The sequence below is a fragment of the Cervus elaphus genome, chromosome 14 (assembly GCF_910594005.1).
Source record: "Cervus elaphus chromosome 14, mCerEla1.1, whole genome shotgun sequence".
NCBI classification, from domain to species: domain Eukaryota; kingdom Metazoa; phylum Chordata; class Mammalia; order Artiodactyla; family Cervidae; genus Cervus; species Cervus elaphus.
Window position 1 is genome coordinate 34,355,831 of NC_057828.1, and position 19,719 is coordinate 34,375,549.

Below are 19,719 nucleotides of genomic sequence, written 5' to 3' on the forward strand. Positions count from 1 at the left end.
GATGCCTTTTAGACATCCATGATGTCAAGTACCAAAGTACACTTGTATGTAAAAAGAGAGAAATTGATAATGTAAGAGAGGGGGGTTTCCATGGGTGAGGTAAGAAGGGGAAGAGATCCAATGCATAAATGAGGGGTTGGCCTTAGGTAGGAGCGATGCTTTATCTGTACTGACAGCATATAAGGTGCATATGATGGTACAGAAGGTATAGAAGACAAATGAGGGCAGTTCTTTTCCGATTTGTTTTGATTTTCTCAATGAATAAGAGGCAAGATGATCACTGGAGAGTTGGGGAGGGGTGGATTATAGGGAAGTTGGAGAGAGAGAAGGTATTAAATAGGGAATACAAATATACTAGGGAAATAGTGTTGAATTGCCAGGCAATGTTGAGTGATAGTGGATGCTGTGTGCATTACTGTCTTCAGGTTGTGGCAAGGTTCCCAAATTCTTTTTTGGTGTACCCAGCTGCTTTGTTTCTCTTCCTCACTGTGGCCTTCCTCTCCTTCTAACCCAGTTGAACAAACTACAGGTGTGGGGAGAGGCAGGCAGGCGCTCTTCATTAAGCACATCATAACACCTCTTACTGAGGGCTCAAACTACTGGTTCCTTTCACCTCTTACTCGAAACACTCCCTTTGCCCTTTGTGAGCTGAGTTACTCTCTCAGCAAGCCCCCATCTCCAATTTCCGTCTCTCTTTTTTTAATATTTATCTTTATTATTTGGCTGCATGGGGTCTTAGTTTGTTGACAGTCACTCTTTCATTTGTCTTTATGAAGACACATCATTTTACATAAAGAGAAAAATTTCCATGCTATTTTTCTATTGTTTTCCATCTTCTCCAGTTTTGAGAGTTTTTATATCTTCCCTCTCTACGTCTCTTGATACATCCCTTCTCCCCCTCCCACAGTGTATAGACATACATATGCACATGATGTACACAAAATGCTGTGTATCTTTCCATAGCTTTTCCTGTGTTCTCATATCAGAACTTTTGTTTCATTTATATAATGGGATCATACTGTAAAGACTTCCCTGCTGCTTGCTTTTCTCTAACGAAATCTGTGGAAAATCTTCTAAATCAACACATTGATCAATATGGTCAATGAACAATCATTTATTCAACCGTTCGCCTGCTGATAGACATTAATTCTCCCCCTAGCGTTCTGTAGGTGTATGTGTATGTGTGTGTGTATATATATATATATAAAAAATTCTGTGTATATATATGTGTGTGTGTATATATATATAATTCTGTGTATATATATATACACACACATAGATGTATATGAAACTGAGGAGGGCATGGCTACCTACTTCAGTGTTCTTGCCTGGAGAATCCCCGTGGACAGAGGAGCCTGGTGGGCTACAGTCCACAGGCTCACAGAGAGTTGGACACGACTGAGCAACTGGCACAGCATGTTTATAAAACTATCTGATTGTCTGTATATGTTGGTCCTCCTAGCTCATGGATAAATTTCTAATTTCTAAGAGTGGGTCCAAGAGGATTAATATTTTTAATTGATCTTGCTAGACTGTTTTCCAAAAAAGCTTTAAAAGTTCACTTTTCCTTCAGAAATGCAGAAGAATTTTTTTTTCTTCTCATCCCTGATTCTCATTCCTTCTCAAGAGTGTTACTCTTCTGAGTTTTTGCCATCAGGCAAGAAAAGTAACCGCATTGTAACTTTGGTTTATATCTTTCTGACTGCTGGTGTGACTGAGCATCCTTGGTGGATAAGCACCTGATTTGGAGCCAGTCTGCCTGAGACTTCACTTACAGCTGTGTGACCTTAGAAAAATTATTTACCCTCTCTGCGCCCGTTTCCTTGTCTCTATAATGCGATAATAATAGTTCCCACTGCATAGTATGGTTGAAGAGTATTAGATAAATCACTGGGACAGTTTCTGGCACATAGTACACAGTAAAAAAAAGTTTTTAATATGTTTATCGGCTATTTGAATATGCTCTTCTGTGAAATGACTATATCTTTTGCTCATTTTAAATTGGATCATTTTCTTTCTTCTTTCCATCAAACATTTCTATCAGATCTTGTTTCAAAACCCCTTTCAATAAAGCTTTTAAAGATGTTTTTCATGTATGGCATATACCTTTCATGTTAAATTTAATTCTGTGTAACTTGTCACTACAATGAATAACTTTTATTATTTCTATTGCTAACTGTTATATAAATATTATAGAGAAAAGGTATTGAATTTTAAATATTTATCTCATATTGAGCCATCCAATGGTCTTATTCTAGGAATTCTTGTTCCTAATTTTGGGTTTCCTAGGCATATAATTAATTATTGAAATTAATTATCTCCTTTCTCCTTGTATTTGTAATGGTTATTTTATTTTCCTCTTGTAATATAAGAACCTTCAAAACAGTGATGAACAGCAGGTATCCCTGTCTTGTTCCTGATCTTAGTAAAATGAGAAATTCTATATGTGGAAATAGCTTTGATTTGTCCCAACAAATCAAATAGCAAGTCCCATCATGCTCCTCATCTTCCATTCCTGATGTCTGTGCTATGGCTTTCAGACTTGTCTAGCTAGCCTCCACAATCACATAAGGCAATACTTTCCCTCCCTCTATTTGGTGAGGGGAAAGGAACCAGTTTGTGAAATTAAAGTCCAAGGAGGGAAAGAAGAACATGGACTAGGGTACCTCCCCCCTGGGGGACAGCTAAAGCTCAGCACACCATGCGTCTTCTGCTTTTCCTTCATAAGTCAGTTCTCTAAGCACACACACACACACACACACACACACAATCTCTTGCTCATTCTCCTTTTGTTGGATCTTCATTCTTCAAATATTAATTGTTTAGAAAGCTGTGGTCACATGTTTGGACAACTTAAGAAGCTTATTTTGAGCATCAGAATAAAATTTGAAAACTTAAAATTAAGACAGAGCATTAGTTTCCTATTTTCAATATTATAAGTTATATTTCATATATATTTTGACAGACTATTTAAACTCACATACTTATTAAATCTTTTCTACATAAATTATCTACAGCTTTATAAGGTTCATATGAAAAGTTTTATGCAAAATAATATTTGACACATTTATATACTTTCAAAAATTTACTTTCATTCTTAGGAAGGAGTGTAATAGCCAAATTTAGGTAGTTTTTAAAGTTTTAAAACTTTTAAAAACTAAAACTCTCATTTACTTTGACAAAAAACAAAATTTAGAATACAGTTTGTCAGTTTCTGAAAAAGACATATCTACCACATGAATGAACCATTTACTAAGTGTTTCCCCAAGAAAAATTAAAATCTACATCCACACAATGACCTATAAAAAACTATTCATAGCAGTTTTATTTCTAATAGTCTAAACCTAGAAAAAATCTCAAATGTTAATCAATAAGTTAACCAACAGTACAACAGAACAATTAGCAATAAAAAGAATTATAGATGCATGCAAAAACATGGATTAATTTCAAAATCACAATGCTAAATCAAGGAAGCTAGGCGAGAGGAGCAAGAGAACACAACTATAAAAAAATTTTTTTAAAGCTATTTAAGACTATATAGTCTTTTATTTTAAGATAAAAGTGAACACATTAAGGATTAATTTAATAACATACATTATATATTAAAATATTTCTGTTTGGGATAATTTGAGAACAATTTTCAGATTTTGAATTTGATAATACTATGAGCTTATACTTAATATTTCTTGGTCAAAATACACTCTCAATGTAAGTATATATACATACTTCTACATTCATAGTAAATAGACTTTCATTTCTCTTAGTTTTTCTTTTTTCTTCTTTCAGATTTGTGCAGTGGTTCATAAATTTGTTTTCTATAAATCCTCATATAATGGAAGTAGCTCAAAATGAGAATACTGAAGAACAGTAGCATCAGGAGAAAGAGGAAAGCTGCAACCGTGTAAGCATTTGGACTGAAATAAGAAAAGAAAAGTCATTAGAAGTCGTTGCTCATTTTGGTTGTTAATTTAGTCAAATATTTTTTGAATGGCTAGCTGCTACGCCATTGTTCTCTGTCAGTGATGAATGAGATTTATAAGACATCTTGTCTCCCCTCACGGTGTTTGAGGCTGACCAGAGAGGAAGCTAGACCGTGTGACTGATGAACATGATGAGAGAAGGAAGTATGAAGTGCCATGGGAGCCAGGTGTCAGGAAGGCCTTCCAATGGAGATAGGTGAGAGTTAGCTAGATATGACAAGGATTAGGAGTATTAGTGAGAGTTAGATAAAAATGTTAGAGAGTGGAGAAGGAGACTAAGGGTGGGCATAATATTTTAGGCTAAGGGAGATGCATTACAAAGGCATGGAAGCATAAGAAAACCTGAAGATCAGCCCCAGACATTCTGGAACTAAAACCAGTTCAGTGTGACTGGAATTTAGGTGCTAATGCTCAGTGATTAGGGATGAGGAATCATAAGTTGTTCAAGGTGCAAAAGACAAGCTACGGAGGGTGGATTTTAGTATAAAGGCAAGAGGGAGTTTCAGACATGTGATACAGCATTCTCATTTTTGAAGGACGATTCTGATTGTAGTGTGAAGAATAGATGAGTGGCATGCATGAATATGGAGGGAGAAAACCATTTATGAGGTTTTTATAATAACCAAATATGGTGAGAGTTTTAATTGGTTAGTGGCTGTAAAAATGGGGAGAAATGGATAGATCTAAGGTATATTTGGAAGTTAGATTGGGTGATCTTGGTGATTAAGATGTGAGGTTTGAGAAATGTGTTAGAATAAAGGATATCTCCTAAATTTGGGGATGATGTAACTCTGAGGATGGTAGCACCATTCACTGACATAGGAAATTCACAGGTAAGAACACTTTAGAGGGTATTTGTGAATATAGTTGGCTTACTTTTGGGCATATTGAATTTGAGGTACAACAGGGTCAGCCAGGTGTGTGTGTGTGTGTACATAGATGCTACTTTCAGCTGGGATCCAGACCTCTTGCCACTTCACCTCATGTGTCTCCCATCAGAGTAGATTTATTTCTTAAGCCAAACACTGTGCTGTTTTCTACTTTGTGTCCTGGTGCCTGACTTTCATTTTTAGTTCCCTTTTAAATCATAATTATTTGTTTGCCATTTTACACTTTTCCCAGGTCCCCAGCCTCATTAGTCTGACCTTCCTTCTCTGTGGATACAAGCTTAATCTAGCTCCAGTGAATCATTTCCTTCTTAGAAATTAACTAACTAATTTAATAAATGATCTGGTATATGCCACGACTGTGCTGGGTTCTGGTAAAACAATAATGGGTAAAAACAGACATAGTCTTCACCCTTAGAGACCTTAAATATTTAGCGGGGACATAACCATTAATCAGATAACGAGAAAATAAATATAAAATTGAACTTCTAATAAAAACAAAGTAGGAGAGGTAATGCAATGAAAGCTTACTATGGTAGGATTTAAACCTGGTGAATTGGTCAAGAAATGCCCCCATGAGGAAAAGATAATTTTTCTAAACTTTGAAGAATTAAATGGAAGTGGATTTGGTAAAGTTAAGTAGGTAAGGAGGGGAAGGAAGAGATCCCAGATAGAGAAAATAGCGTGTGCAGAGCTCCTGCTGTAGAACAGTGTACGGAGAAGGCCAGGGATTAAAAGAAGGTTGGTAGGTCTGGAGCTGAGAAAATAAAGGGAATGTGACGCAAGATGAGATTGGAGCAGTGGGTAGCAACTAGGTCAGAAAAGGTTTTGCAGGTCATGTTAAGAAGTCCCCATTTTAAGGAAAGAAACTTAAAAGTTTTAAGTTACTAAAATTAGCATTAGGGATCTACTGCAATAATTCAGATCAGAGATAATAGTAACTTGAATTAGAGTGGAGTAGTGGTGATGGGTTTGGTAAGAAGTGGATTCATTTAAGGGCGATTTAAGAGGTTAAATGAATGAGAGTCAGTGATTGGATGAGCTGGAGGAGAGAGAGAGAGCGATATGAGTGACAACCTAGGTTTTATGTTTTTCAGTTTTGACTGTTAGGTGTCTGGCTTGTGCAGTTGGATCTGCTATTTCCTGAGAGAGGGGACATTGGAAAAATAGGGTCGCCATATTGTTCAACTCCAGAGGGTAGCATTCACATTATAGCCTATGGGATTGAATTCTCTGGGAACTGTGCAATGATGATCCATAGAGCTGAATGCAATTACCTTGATGAGTTAGTTTTAGAGTAAGACAAATAATGGGGTAAGGGAATGGGTGATAAGATCATGAGTTCATTTTTGGACATGTGCAGTCTGACCAGTCTGAGATATCCCAGAGAAGAGGTTAAGTAGACAGTGGGATATATGACCCTGGGTGGGGTTAGAGATATGATTTGGGAGTTGTGTATTTATAGATGCTAACTGAAATCATGGGTATGGATGAGCTTGCCAGAGTGAGCAGCTCAGAAAACCAGGACTGAGCCCTCCCTAAGGGAGGTCAGCATTTAATGGCTGGTGATATAGGTTGTAAGTTAAGGCTCTTTACTAGAAAGATAGAGAATGGCTACAGAAGGCTAGGAAAACCTACAGAGCAATATGGCAGCCAAAAGCAAAGTCAACTCTAATGAACGCTCAAATATAACGTGGACTGAGCAGTGTCTGTCAGATTTAGTGTAGGCCAGTTCCAGTTCAAGATGGTGACAAAGGAAGCTCCTGAACGTACATCCTCCCACAGACATACCTGTCCTAGAGCTATGTGTAGAACAATTCCCTCCAAAAGAAAACCAGAAATTCACTGAGCAATGCCTACACATTGGGTGAATGAGAAAAACCCACCCACATAAAAATGGGTAGGGAGAGACTGAGGCATCATCTTACCCAAAACCCTATCCTAGCAAAGCAATATACAATGGAGAGGGAACTCACAACTCTTAACTTCTCCCTAAGAGGTTTGGATCTAATATCCCGTACCTCAGCTTTTAAAACTTCCACCTGAGGGATGGGACCCTCAAACACCTAGCTTTGAAAGCCAACTGGGCTTCACCCATGAAACCCACAAGGGTAGAGCAAACAAATGGGCTCCTGAGAACTCTTGGTAGCTAACACCCTCTCTCATTATCCATCACTCCCTCTCCACCCCAGCACAGAATCTGCAGACTGAAATGCTCATTTCCCAATCTTTCCATGAAAGAGTTGTTGTTTTTCAGTTGCTAGGTCGTGTCCAACTCTTTGAGACCCCATGGACTGCAGCAGGCCAGGCCTCCCTGTTCCTCACCATCTCCTGGAGTTCACCCAAGTTCATTTCCATTGAGTTGGTGATGTTATCCAACCATCTCATCCTCTGCTGCCCTCTTCTCCTTTTGCCTTCAGTCCTTCCCAGCATCAGGACCTTTTCCAATGAGCTAGCTGCTTTTAGCTTAGCTAGAAGCTGCCATCTGAGGGCTAGGCTCCTAATATGACACTAATCTAGGGGCCTCCCCAGAGACTGGGGATGCTAGCAGGTGCCCTCCTGCTGCCTCTCCCCAGGTCACCTGAAATAATGATATCTCTGAAATGATGCTGTGCATTCTTCTGATGCCCCAGCTTCCACGGCTGTTCCTCAGGGGGACACACCACTTGATCACCTGGCTCTGGTAGGCAGCAGAGCTTAAGTTCACCAGTCCCACAGGACTGTGACAGAGAAACTATTCTTAACTGGTTATTCTCTCAGGGCTCAGCACAGAGGGAAGAGAAAGCAAGGCCCATCTTTCAGTCTTTTTCCAAAAGTAGTCCACTTGCATACTTTGAAAGCTGCTGCTTGCAGGTCCAGCTTCCAGCCAGTCTGCATCTCGCTTCTGACTGAGATCCTCTCTCTGGGACACTGACAGGTCCTGGTATACCCTCACCTACTGGGGAATGCTAAGAACTAAGAAGGCAGCTCGGGCAATCACGAGGGTTTAAAAGACAACAGCTAGGGCTAGGCTGAACAGTAAGTTCCATCTCCTACATAAGACTACTCCTTCTTGCCTGGGAGAAGTGGCTATTTTATCTATTGCATAGAAACTAACACAGAAAAATCAAGAAAAATGAAGAAACAGAGAAATAATTTCCAAACAAAAGTACAAGATAAAATCTTCAGAAGCAGACCTTCATGAAATGGAGATAGGTAATTTACCTGATAAAGAGTTCAAAATAATGGTCCTGAAGGTGCTCACTGAGGTCAGGAGAACAAGGCATGAGCAAGTGAGAATTTCAACAGAGATAAAATATGTAAGAAAGTGCCCAACAGATTTAGTGCAGGTCAAAGCGATTCTAATGAGAAGTAATGGGTGGAGTGATAAGATAGAAAGCAGGCTGAATGGGTTAGCAAAATAGGGATGAAATATAGGGAAATGGGGCTTCCCAGGTGGTGCTAGTGGTAAAGAACCCACATGCCAGTGCAGGAGACATAAGGGACACTTCAGGTTCAATCCTTGAGTCTGGAAGATCACCTGGAGTAGGAAATGGCAACCCAGTATTCTTGCCTGGAGAATCCCATGGACAGAGGAACCTGGAGGGCTACAATCCATGGGGCTGCATGGAGTTGGACTACTTCAGTGTTGAAGTAATTGTTACAGAGAGTGGAAACTTTGGTTGACCAGAGAAAGAAGGATTTCCAGGTAGTGTTGGCGACTTATATAAAGTTGGTGATCAATTTGCTCTGTTGTGTAACTTTCTTTACTTGGCTCATCAGACGTCACTGCAAAGAAAGTAGGTAGTTCGGGGCTTGTCAAGAGTGGGCGCCACATTCTAGAGCGTACTAGAAAGTAGTTATTAAAACAGAAGGCCTTGTCTGAAATGTAAGAAAATAGGAAATAAAAAGGAAGAGGTTAGAAGTAGAGGTGAAGGGATTTCCCTGGTGGTCCAGTAGCTAACACTCCATGCTCCCAATGCAGGGGGTCTGGGTTCTATCTCTGGTCAGGGAACTAGATCCCATGTGCCACAACTAAGAGTTTGCAGGCTGAAACTAAAGATTTTGCATCCTGCAACCAAGAAAAACAAAAAAGATACTACATGCCTTCACTAAAAGAAAAAAAATGTAGAGGTTAAGGTCCCAAGGAAGATGAAGAAGAGTTGTAGTGGGTGTAGCTGAATTAGCAAACTGGGAATGTCTGAGAATAAGATGTCTGAATTGATGCTTTAGTAAGCAGAGAAATTACGATAGTATTGATCATGCCTAAGACATAACACTGGAAGAGGATGGCCAAAGTACGGTGCAGGAGGGGGACATCAAGGATTAGGAAAGGCCACGATGGTGGGTGCTTGCCATAGAGGTGAAAACAAGATGACATTTGAATGAGGGGGACTTTGGAGAGGGTGCAGCAGTGAGGATAGAGAAAGGACAGGGGTACATCAGATGCCATGAACTTCAAAGGGTAAGTGTTTTAAAATTTTGTTTTTTGTTTTTCAGAAGAATCATGATCTGCGAGTAGTGATGGTGCTCTGTGGCACAGACAGAGCTCAGAGGACAGGACTTAGGTGAATTTGCTGGTTAAATGGTGGCAACTCCAAAGGACACACAGTGGAAAACTTGAGGTGGTTGAAAATTGGGCCAGAAAGCAAAGAAACAGTAAGATCCTTGCCTCCTACAAACTGATCTCCAGTCATTGGTTTGCTCATGAAAAGGGCTCTCTTACCACCAGCTAACCTCTGCTCTGCCTCTGGACCCTTCAGGGCTCAGGCATGACAGAGACTGAACTGCAGTCACTAAACTAAAGGACTATCCCTGTGTTGCACCATATTCTCTGGTTGCTGAAATCCAGCTCCTGGGAGGTGAGCTGGGCAAATCGGTGAGATCCCTTAGTAGGTGAGATCTCCCTTTACTCTTTCTTCTCCTCCCTAACTCATCAACTCCCTCCCGCTTCTGTTGGTGGATACGTGCATGGACATATGTTCTTAATATTCATCTAAATCAAACGTATAGATCTAATGAGAAAGAGAAGTTGCTGCAAAAAGGCTATACATGTTTCCCAAAGTTACTTATTATTAGAAACAGGCATGACTTATCTCCTTTGCAGATTATTCACACCATTAACCTCCCATTAGCACAAAAAATTAAGGAGTCAGTAATATTTAAAATAGGGCCGTAAGTAATTTAATTGTTTATGGTCCACTCTTGTTTAATGTTTTCCAAAACAAAAAACAAAAAACACAGGACAGAGATAATTATCTGCAGTCCCAACTTTTGTGTTAAGACTTTTTACTCTGCTCTCGAAGGAAGCTAAAGCTGAGTCCAGGGAAATGCTTTTCCTACCTGTTTCCTGTATGCATTGGAATGATGACTGGTGGCCAAGGGCTGACCCAGGGTCAGCGGGGGCACAACCCCTGCCTCCTTCCTGTCCCCACTGCTGCAGTCTACCATGTGCCCTTAGGTGGAGTTGAAAGTCACTTTTGATTGGGAAGACAATGGCTTCCCAATTGTTGAGGATGAGCATAAGGGGACCTGAGGTGCAGTAACAATTCTCAGGAATTCCTTCCTCCTGTATCCTTGGTATAATAGTTACATACAACTTTTAGGATGTCACATATAGGACAGAAGTATAAAAGTCCCAGGAAAAGAGGGGAGAGCTGTGTTTACTTTTCTGTATCTTTTACAACTTCCCGAATTAAGGCCTAATTAGGCACCAATCATTACCTGGGAATCACTCCAAAGGTCTCTATTGCAAATATAGTGGTTAGGTTACAGAAACTGCAATAAAGAAAAATATTAAAGATTAGATTAAATACAATATATAAAAGACTCTGGCCCATCTCTATGGTAACCAAATCATGTATAATCTTAGTTAAGGTGTGATTTTTTTTCTTTTTTGTTTCAAGATAGTAATTCTATTACTACCAAAAGAAATTTTAATCAAACTGAGTATTGCCTTCCATTTTACAGAGAAAAATCTCCACTGTAATGAATGGGAATTATGAATGCTGCTGCTGCTAAGTCACTTCAGTCGTGTCCGACTCTGTGCAACCCCATAGATGTCAGCCCACCAGGCTCCACCGTCCCTGGGATTCTCCAGGCAAGAACACTGGAGTGGGTAGCCATTTCCTTCTCCAATGCATGAAAGTGAAAAGTGAAAGTGAACTTGCTCAGTCGTGTCCGACTCTTCGCGACCCCATGGACTGCAGCCTACCAGGCTCCTCCGTCCATGGGATTTTCCAGGCAAGAGTACTGGAGTGGGTTGCCATTCCCTTCTCCAGAATTATGAATGAAATATATTTAAATGTATACTCCCTTCTTTGTTCTGTTGATAATTTCACTGCAAAATCACAGTGGGTAGACTGATGTGGAAGAATTGCTAAGCATTTTGTTCCCTTCGGTGGACAACTTCACTAATTTCATTAGCTTTATTTTAATTTTTTTTTGAGTTGTTTTAAAATTGAAGTACAGTATAGTTGATTTACAAGGTTGTGTTAATTTCAAGTGTAAAGCAAAGTGATTCAGTTATACATTTATCTATTCTTTTTCAGATTCTTTTCCCCTATAGGTTATTATAAAATATTGAGTATAGTTCCCTCTGCTAAACGATAGATCCTTGTTGGTTATCTATATTATATACAGTAGTCTCTATATGCTAACCCAACCTTCTAATTTATCCCTCCTGTCTTTTTTCCTTTTGGTAACCATAAATTTGTTTTCTATGTCTGTGAGTCTATTTCTGTTTTGTGAATAAATTAATTTTTGTCTTTTTTAGATTCCACATATAAGTGATATTATATGATATTTGTCTTTGTCTGTCTTGCTTATTTCACTTAGCATGGTAATCTCTAGGTCCATCCATGTTGCTGCAAATGGCATTATTTCCTTCATTTTTGTGGCTGAGTAATATTCCACTGTGTGTTTTTGTGTGTGTATAAAACATCTTCTTTATCCATTCATCTGTTGATAGACATTTAGGTTGTTCCCATGTCCTGGCTATTGTAAATAGTGATGCAGTGAACACTGAAGTGCATGTATCTTTTCAGATTATAGTTTCCTCCAGATATAACCCAGGGGTGGGATCCCTTAATCATATGGTAGCTCTATATTTAGTTTTTTAAGAAACCTCCATACTGTTCTCCATAGTGGCTGTACCAATTTACATATCTACAACTGTGTAGGAAGGTTCCCTTTTCTCTATACCTTTCTGTGCAAGTGAAAGTCTCTCAGTTGTGTCCGACTCTGTGCGAGCCTATGGACAATACAGCCCATGAAATTCTTCAGGCCAGAATACTGGAGTGGGTAGCCATTCCCTTCTCCAAGGGATCTTCCCAACTCAGGGATCAAACCCAGGTCTCCCACATTGCAGGTGGATTCTTTACCAGCTGAGCCACCAGGGAAGCCCTAGCATTTATTATCTGTAGACTTTTTGGTAATGGCCATTCTGATGGATGTGAGGTGACACTTCATTGTAGTTTTGATTTGCATTTCTATGATAATTAGCAACGTTGGATATTTTTTTCGTGTGCCTTTTGGTCATCTTTGTGTGGAGAAATGTCTTTTAAGATCTTTGGTCCATCTTTTTTGATTGGGTTGTTTGTTTTTTTGATATTGAGCTATATATGCTGTTTGTATATTTTGGAAATTAATCACTTGTCAGTAGCATTGTTTGCAGATATTTTCTCCCCGTCCATAGGTTGTCTTTTAATTTTGTCTATTGCTTGTTTTGCTGTGCAAAAGCTTTTAAGCTTAATTAGGCCCCATTTGCTTATTTTTGTTTTTATTTTTATTACTCTAGGGGGCTATCCAAAAAGATACTGCTGTTTGACATATTTATGTCAGAGTGTTCTGCCTGTGTTTTTGTCTGTGAGTTTTATAGTATCCAGTCTTACATTTAGGCTGTTAATCCATTTTGAATTTAATTTTCTATGTGGTGTTAAAGAATGTCCTAATTTTATTCTTCTACATGTAGCAGTTCAGTTTTCCCAGTACCACTTATTGAAGAGACTATCTTTTTTCCAATGTGTATTTTTGTCACCTTTGTCATAGATTAATTGACCATAGATGTGTGGGTTTACCTCTGGGCTTTCTATCCTGTCTCATTGACCTATATTTCTGTTTTTGTGCCAAACTGTTTTAATGACTGAAGCTTCATAGAGTAGTCTGAAGTCAAGGATCCTGATTCTTCCAGCTACATTTTTCTTTCTTAGGATTGCTTTGATTACTTGAGGTCTTTTGTGTTTTCACATAAATTTTAAGATTTTTTTTGTTCTAGTTCTGTGAAAATACAATTGGTAATTTGATAATGATTGTTTTGAATATGTAGATTGCTTTGGGTAGTATAATCATTTTGGCAGTATTGATCCTTCTAATCCAAGAACATGGTATATCTTTCTATCTGTATCATCTTCAGTTTCTTTAATCAGCATCTTATAGTTTTCAGAGTACAAGTCTTTTGCCTCCTTAGGTTTATCCCTAGGTATTTTATCTCTTATAATTTAGCATATTGCTTGGGATGAGATAGTATATAGCTAAATAAACATTAATATATGGTTCCATCTATCTTCATGTGGGAGAAGAGAGAAGAAAAGAACTTAATTTTATTGAGTCTTTGTTACGTGCCCAGCAAAATTAGAGATTTTTACCCAGACACATCATTTAATCTTCAAAATAAAGATAGGTTTTACTGACTTACTTTACAGATAAATAAACTTAAAAAGACTGCTATTTGCTTAAGAGATGGCTAGATGGCATCACCAACTCGATGGGCATGAGGTTGAGTAAACTCTGGGAGTTGGTGATGGACAGGGAGGCCTGGCATGCTGAGATTCATGGGGTCACAAAGAATCGGACATGACTGAGTGACTGAAATGAACTGAACTGAACTGAGATAGTTACTAGTGGCAAAATTTGGACTCAAACCAAAGTAGACTCTCTAACATAATGTTCTCAAGGTCCATTGATATTGTTTCAAGTGGCAAGATATCCTTCTTTTAATGGCCAGATAATATTCCACTGTACATATACCACATTTTCTATAACAATTCATCCACCCTTGGACATTTACATTTGTTCCATATCTTGGCAATTGTAAATAATGCTTCAGTGAACATTTAGTTCAGTTAAGTTCAATTGCTCAGTCATGTCCAACTCTTTGCAACCCCATGGACTACAGCACGCCAGGCTTCCCTGTCCATCATCAACTCCTGGAGCTTGCTCAAACTCATGTCCATCAAGTCAGTGATGCCATCCAACCATTTCATCCTCTGTCATCCCCTTCTCCTCCTGCCTTCAACCATTCCCAGAATTAGGGTCTTTCCCAATGAATCAGTTTTCACATCAGGTGGCCAAAGTATTGGAGCTTCAGCTTCAGCATCAGCCCTTTCAATGAATATTCAGGACTGATTTCCTTTAGGATGGACTGGTTTGTTCTCCTTGTAGTCCAAGGGACTCTCAAGAGTCTTCTCCAACACCACAGTTCAAAAGCATCAATTCTTCAGCGCTCAACTTTCTTTATGGTCCAACTCTCACATCCATACATGACTACTGGAAAAACCATAGCTTTGACTAGACAGACCTTTGTCAGTAAAGTAACGTCTCTGCTTTTTAATATGCTGTCTAGGTTGGTCATAGCTTTTCTTCCAGGGAACAAACATCTTTTAATTTCATGGTTGCAGTCACCATCTGCAGTGATTTTGGAGCTCCCCAAAATAGTCTCTCACTGTTTCCATTATTTCCCCATCTATTTGCCATGAAATGATGGGACCGGATGCCATGATCTTAGCTTTCTGAATGTTGAGTTTTAAGCCAACTTTTTCACTCTCCTCTTTCACTTTCATCAAGAAGCTCTTTAGTTACTTCTTGCTTTCTGCCATAAGGGTGGTATCATATGCATACCTGAGGTTATTGATATTTCTCCTGGAAATCTTCATTCCAGCTTATGCTTCATCCAGTCTGGCATTTCTCATGATGTACTCTGCATATCAGTTAAATAAGCAGGGTGACAATATACAGCCTTCAGGTACTCCTTTCCCAATTTGGAACTAGTCTGTTGTTCCATGTCCAGTTCTAATTGTTGCTTCTTGACCTGCATACAGTTTTCTCAGGAGGCAGGTCAGGTGGTCTGGTATTCCCATCTCTTTCAGAATTTTCCACAGTTTGTTGTGATCCAAATAGTCAAATGCTTTGGTATAGTCAATGAAGCAGAAGTAGATGTTTTCCTGGAATTCTCTTGCTTTTTCTGTGATCCAGTGGATGTTAACAATTTGATCTCTGGTTCGTCTGCCTTTTCTAAATCCAGCTTGAACATCTGGAAGTTCACAGTTCATGTACTGTTGCAGCCTAGCTTGGAGAATTTTGAGTGTTACCTTGATAGTGTGTGAATAAGTGAAATTGTGTAGTAGTTTGAACATTCTTTGGCATTGCCCTTCTTTGGGATTGAAATGAAAACTGACATTTTCCAGTCCTGTGGCCACTGTTGAGTTTTCCAAATTTGCTGGCATATTGAGTGCAGCACCTTCACAGCATCAGTTTTTAGCATTTGAAATAGCTCAGCTGAAATTCCATCACCTCCACTAGCTTTGTTCACAGTGAACATGGGGATGCATATATCTTTTGAAGTTGGTGGTTTTGTTTTCTTCAGATAGTACAGAGGAATGGAATAGTTGAATCATATGGTGGGTTCTATTTAATATTTTCATAAACCTCCATAACTGTTTTCCATAACGGCTACATAAATTTACATTCCCACCTACAGTGCACAAGGGTTTTCTTTTCTTTACATGCTCATCAACATTTACCTCTTATCTTTTTGGTAACAGTCATTCCAACAGGTGTGAGGTGATATCTCACTGTGGTTTTGATTTGTATTTCTCTGATAATTAGTCATATTGAAGACCCTTTCATGTACTTGTTGGCCATCTGTATGTCTTCTTGGAAAAAATGTCTAATTAATTCAATTTTAAAATTGGGTTTTTTTCCTTTTTGATATTGAATTGTATGAGTTCTTTATATATTTTGATATTAACCCCTTATCAGATATATAATTTGCAAATATTTTCTCTCATACTGTAGGTTGCCTTTTCATTTTATTGTGGGTTTCCTTTGCTGGGCAGAAGCTTTTTAGTTTGAGGTAGTTTCACTTGTTTGTTTTTTATTTTGTTGGTGTCAAATAAAAAAATACTGCAAAGACTCACATATTGGAGCTTACCACCTATATTTTTTTTTCTAGGAGTTTTATGGTTTTAGGGCTTATGTTGAAGTCTGTATTCCATTTGGAGTTAATTTTTGTGTATAGTGTTAGATAGTGGTCTAATATCATTCTTTCACAGGTCCAATTTTCCCAACAGTGTTTTTGAAGATATTTTCCTTTCCCCCACTGTATATTCTTGGCTACTTTGTCATAAATTAAGTGCCTGAATATGTGTGAGTTTATTTCTGGAGATTTCTATTTTATTCCATTGATCCATGTGTCTTTTCATGTGTATATCATACTTTTTTGATTATTGCTTTGCAATGTAGTTTGAAATCAGGGAGTATGATGCTTCCAGCTTTGTTGTTCTTTCTCAAGACTGCTTTGGCTTTGGGGGATCTTTTGCAATTGCACACAAATTTTAGGATAGTTTGTTTTATTTCTGTGAAAAACATCATTGGAATTTTGATAGGGATTGCTTTGAATCTGTAGATTGGTTGGGTAATATGGAACTTTTTCTTTCTCTTCATTTTTTTCTTTTTCTTTTTGAAGAGCTTTCTACTCAGCTCCTTTTCTCATAACCCTCAGTTTCTTTCCTGTGGGTATCTCTTAAAATCTCTTTTCTTCTAGTATGTCAGTTAACTTATTTGTATTTTCAAAACTCTTTACTATCAGCTATTCTCTCCAACTCAAGTCCCAAATTAAATTTTTAGCTGTCTGTAGGACATCTTCACTCAGACATTTCATTGTCCTCTCAAATACAAAGTCAGAACTCTTATCTCATTATTTCCAGCAAAACAAAACCACCTCATTATCTACTGTGGTCAAAGAAAATACCATAATTTTTAATCACCTAGTCTAGAAAACTTGAAACCATGTAAATTCCTTCTTTTCCTTCACTTGGCACATTAGATCAATATAATATGTCTTTCCCTGATAAATATTTATTAGATTTTTTCCTTTCCATTCTTACTAGCAACACAGCTTCCTTTGATCCCTGTCTTGTTAATTCCATTTCTCTCATTTATCTGTAATTTACTTTCTGTTCATAGTATTCTTTCTTCTTAGGCTAATTTTCCTAGAACTACTCTCTCATCACAATGCTCCTCTAGTAAAGATACTAAAGAGGCTCTCTAGGACATGGTTTGAAATTGACTTCAACATTATGAATTGCCTTGGATTAATTTGCATCCTTTGTTTTTGACCTTCCTCATGCAAGGTATTGGGTTGGCCAAATGAACGAACATTTTGGCCAACCCCAAATTTTCCACCATGTTAATGTTCAGCTCAATTCCATTATTAGTGTGATTTCTTTCATTTGAAGGGTCTGTCTTAGTTCTCTGACAATATAAATTCTTAACATTCCCTGTCCTCTGGGAAATTTTCTCCTGATGCTCAATATTGATTTTTCCCATCTCTGAGTTATTATTGTGCTTATCAATAATACAAACGATTATATTTGAAAGATAGGTGTTTGCTCTGATTTAACCTCCTTTGGTCTTAGGTGTACCCTCCGCTCTTCCTTCCCCAACCAGTTTAATTACAAGCATCTTGAAGGCTGAGATTATCCTTATGCTCTATTTTGCATCTATCATAGCAATGAAACGTAGTGAAGTACTCAGCATGTTAACTGTGCATAGATTATGTTGAACATGAAATCCTATCTCTTACTGCCACAGAATGTTTAACATGATTGCTCCAAAATGAAAAAGCAAATGTGACACGAATACTTAAGTGACATTGTGGGTTCAGTTTCAAACCACCACAATAAAGTGAACCCTGCAATAAAGCAAGTCACACCAATTTTTTGGCTTCCCAGTGCATATAAAAGTTACGTTTACACTATACCATAGTCTATTAAGTGTGCAATAGCATTATGTCTAAAAAAAGAATGTACTTATCTTAATTATTTCTCAAAAATGCTAACCATCATCAGAGCCCTCAATAAGTCATAGTCTTTTTGTTGGTGGGGGGTTTGAAATATTGCAGGAATTACTAAAATGTGACTCAGAGACATGAAGTGAGCAAACGCTGTTGGACAAATGGCACGGATAAGCCTTACTGACCAAGGGTTGCTACAAACCTTCAATGCAGTATCTTTGAAGCACAATAAAGCAAAGCATAATAAAATGAGGTATGCCTGTAATTGGATGGCTGGGTGATATCAAATTAAATCAAGAAAATAAAAATGTAATTTTTAGAAACTAATGCTAAAACTATTATAATGGAACATTTATATTCACCTATAGTTTGGATCCAGGATCTTCACACGAAACACATACATTCCAGAATGGTCCAAGGGCCAAACCAAATGGTTATAGTTAGACTTGTTGATAATCTCATATGGTTGACTTAAATCTCCTGGTTTTCCAATAGCATAAGAAAAACAATGCTTATAGTTCTGAATAGAAAACAAAAACCTTAAGGTCATTATCTGAATTTTATAAACAAAATTATATTCCCATATGTTTATTTTGGAAAATTATTTAAAGATATAATAATTATTCCCATCTCTTTTATCATTTTAGTGTTGTATATTAATAGTATTTTTAGAGGCTATCTTGGGTTAAAGTCTGATTAAAAGTGAGGCTTAGTGAAAGCAAATACTTTATTTGCAAACAATAATTTAATAAATTAGGTTGTTAAGAACCTGTAAGTATTTTATTTCCCTAAATCTAAAAAATACAAAATCCTTCATGGATACTTAATTTAGGGACAGATACAATTTTGATTATAAGGTATGGATACAATAGTAGTTAAATTGATAGCTTTCCATGAATGATGTCAGATTCGTGATCTCCAAAGAAGATTTAGCTTTGGAACCAGGGACCAGGCTTGATCACTCAAGAGCTTTTGTGTAGCAGAGTTTTATTAAAGTAAAAAAAGGGACAGAGAAAGCTTCTGACATAAACATTAGAAGGGGGACAGAAAGTACCCCACTAGCTAGTCTTATGAAGGCCTTATATACTTTTACCAGACCCACTCCCATAACAATACATCTTAAATTAACAAGATTAGAACTAACAACAGAACGGTCTTACCAGACTGACTCCCACAACATACATATTAATTTATAACAAGATTAGTCAGAAGGTTCTTGTTAAGAAGGAGAAATATGTCCTCAAACAGGATGCATTGTTATTATATAATCTTTAGTACAAAGCTTAAGGAAAAACATACCCTTGAGCAAGATGAGTTTTGTTGTGTTATTATTAGCTCTGGGCTTAAAAAAATAAGTGACTAAGACTAAGGAATGTAGGGAAAAAAAGTTTGTCCCTTTCTCCTCCTGGAGAGCCCTGGACTTCTTCCTTGAGGGCCCTGTACTCCTTATCAACCTACCTAAGAATCAGCTCTCTCAAAATCTTCCCCTAGGCATTTTATTTATTTCCATTTACCACTACTGTCTCTCTGTGGGTCTCAAGATACAAACTGGAAAGGATATTTGTTTATTTCTTGTTCCCCTTTTTAAAAGCATAGACACTATATTTTTTTAAGTCACTTTGTTAAAGTTATGTTTAGAAAATAAAATCCTAAAATAATACACGGCATTTCTTCTGGATACTTGTAGATCCTGTATGCTTTTACACCCTACTTAAAGTGTTGCTCATCTCTTTGTCATGCATTCTCACTGTGGCTGAATTCTTTCTATAGCTTTTGAATGAGTAACTACCATTTGATTTGC

General features: G+C 37.8%; 1 protein-coding gene across 1 annotated transcript in view; it reads right to left on the reverse strand.

Annotated features, from left to right (window-relative positions):
• Nucleotides 1–3,760: 3,760 nt before the first annotated feature.
• CATSPERE (catsper channel auxiliary subunit epsilon) overlaps nt 3,761–19,719 on the reverse strand; it is a 145,642-nt gene continuing 129,683 nt past the window's right edge. The window contains exons 20-22 of the mRNA XM_043924360.1: nt 18,281–18,438; nt 10,571–10,624; nt 3,761–3,914 (exon numbers count right to left, since the gene is read on the reverse strand). Coding sequence (XP_043780295.1) covers nt 3,761–3,914; nt 10,571–10,624; nt 18,281–18,438 — 366 coding nt within the window. The remainder of the gene's footprint in view (nt 3,915–10,570; nt 10,625–18,280; nt 18,439–19,719) is intronic.